A 2,342-nucleotide genomic window follows, 5' to 3' on the forward strand; every position below is an offset into this window, starting at 1 on the left:
TGATTTGATACAAACCATTTGATAGCTTCTTTCTCACTCGAATTTTTTCACTTACCACTCACTCTTTTTCCTCTTATCTCGACTAGCTAGTGCACTGGTTTAACTGTAATAGACTCGAAATATATGCCAACATCTAAAAAAACTCGCTTTCCGCTATTTCCTTCCAAATTAACGACGACCCATAAAAAAAAATTTATAAAAATAATCAAATATCATAAAAGAACTAACACGAAGACTTTTTCATACGAGTACAGTACTAAAAATTTTCCCGATAACATTTTAGAAGCCCGACATTATTTTGATTTTATTGATATAAAAAAAATTAAAAATTTGGTGACCTCAAACTTTCTCTTGTTTCATGAGAGTGACATCTCCATTTGGAACTTAGCTTCTAATTAATTAGTTTCCCACATGTGTTTGGTTTGTGTATTTAAACTAATAAATCTAATTAACTCCAACCTTCATATATAATTTAAGTGGGTTTGGAGTTGGAGGAGGAGGCCTTATGGGAAGACACTCTTGCTGTTTCAAGCAGAAGCTGAGGAAAGGCCTTTGGTCTCCTGAAGAAGATGAGAAGCTTCTTAACTATATCACCAAACATGGCCATGGTTGTTGGAGCACTGTCCCTAAACTTGCAGGTCACATTTCTATATCCCTTTTTATTTCTTTTACTCTCTCTCTCTCTCGGTCGAAAAAGAGAGAGAATTGGATAAGTTTTCGTTCGGGGATTCGAACTTTTGAGTTCAAAAGATGGTACAGATGTCTTAATTGCTCAGGTGTGTTCACAGTGGATGAGGGTTGTGAGGAGGGAGAGTTTAATGCTGAAAAAAAGAGAGATAATTGACAAATTTTCGTTCCGGAATTCGAACTTTTGATAGAAAGAAGGTATAGATGTCTTAACTGCTTAGGTGTGTTTATGGGGGACGAGGGTTGTGAGGAGAGAGAGTTGAATGCCGAAAAAATGAGAGAATTGACAAATTTTCGTTCGGGAATTCGAATTTTTTATTTCAAAAGGACGTACCGATGTCGTTCATGGTGGATGGAGGGTTGTGTGGAGAGAGAATTGAACGCCGAAAAAAGGAGAGAGTTGATAAATTTTCATTCGGGAATTCGAATTTTTTATTTCAAAAGAACATAAAGATACTGTTCATGGTGGACGAAGGGTTGTGAGGAGAGAGAGTTGAATGCCGAAAAAAAGAGAGAATTGACAAATTTTTGTTCGAGAATTCGAACTTTTGATTTGGAAAGAAGGTACAAATGTCTTAACCGCTCAGGTGTGTTCATGGAGGATGAAGGTTGTGAGGAGGGAGAGTTGAACGTCTAAAAAAAAGAGAGAATTGACGAATTTTTGTTTGGGAATTCGAACTTTTGATTTCAAAAAACATACATATGTCTTAACCATTCTGGGTCGTGAGGAGAGAGAGATAACTTTTTTCTTTTTCTATTGACTAAATGGAAAAATGTTAACTTTTACGAGAATCCTTTTGAATCCACAGGCTTGCAAAGGTGTGGAAAGAGTTGTCGATTAAGATGGATCAATTACCTTAGACCAGATTTGAAAAGAGGCCCGTTCTCACAACAGGAAGAAGACTTAATCATTGAGCTCCATTCAGTTCTAGGCAACAGGTTTGTTCTTCCATCTTCACTCTCGTTCTTAGTTTCGAACTCCATTTAACCTATATTATCCACTCAGATGGTCACAAATTGCTGCTCAACTACCAGGAAGAACAGATAACGAGATAAAAAATCTATGGAATTCGTGCATTAAAAAGAAGTTGAAGCAAAAAGGCATCGACCCGAACACTCACAAGCCTTATCTAGACCAAGAAACCAACAATAATGGCAAGAACAACAGCCTTATTATCACATCAAACGATCAAAAAAGCCATGAAAAAGCTTCCCCAATTCAAAGTCCAGACATGTCCACCACTACTTTTGAGGCCTTTTCAAATTTATTCTCCCCATCTCTCAATTCATGTGCTGTAGCTCCAAGTTCTACTTCTCAAGTTGTTCATAATACCAACAATGGCTTCTTATGGCAGCCAGATGAGTTTCTTTCCGCTCCCTCCGAGCTCATGAGAAGTGATTGGCATCGTCACCCGACCCTCCAACCCGAACTCTTTTGGATCTAAACTTCACACGTACCCATGAAAATGTCGTCGTCTTCATTCTTGAGATAAACTCGTTAATCAATTAGAGTTTGAAGATACTCGTACAGTCGACCTGAGCTATATCTAAAAGTGTGTAAAGCTCTCGTTGTTATCTATTATAATTATTTTTTTGAATTTGATAATATGTGAGACGGAGATTTGAAATTATAATATCATAACCAGTTGAATTGT

At 37.1% G+C, this 2,342-nt stretch overlaps 1 protein-coding gene across 1 annotated transcript; it reads left to right on the forward strand.

Annotated features, from left to right (window-relative positions):
• The first annotated feature begins 458 nt into the window (after nucleotides 1-458).
• LOC111450683 (transcription factor MYB86-like) lies at nucleotides 459-2,342 on the forward strand. The gene is made up of 3 exons (XM_023090922.1): nucleotides 459-638; nucleotides 1,497-1,626; nucleotides 1,694-2,342. Exons 1-3 carry the CDS (start codon nucleotides 506-508, stop codon nucleotides 2,130-2,132), a joined length of 702 nt encoding a protein of 233 aa, XP_022946690.1. The 5' UTR covers nucleotides 459-505; the 3' UTR covers nucleotides 2,133-2,342.

This window comes from Cucurbita moschata, unplaced genomic scaffold (assembly GCF_002738365.1).
Source record: "Cucurbita moschata cultivar Rifu unplaced genomic scaffold, Cmos_1.0 Cmo_Scf00012, whole genome shotgun sequence".
NCBI classification, from domain to species: Eukaryota; Viridiplantae; Streptophyta; class Magnoliopsida; order Cucurbitales; family Cucurbitaceae; genus Cucurbita; species Cucurbita moschata.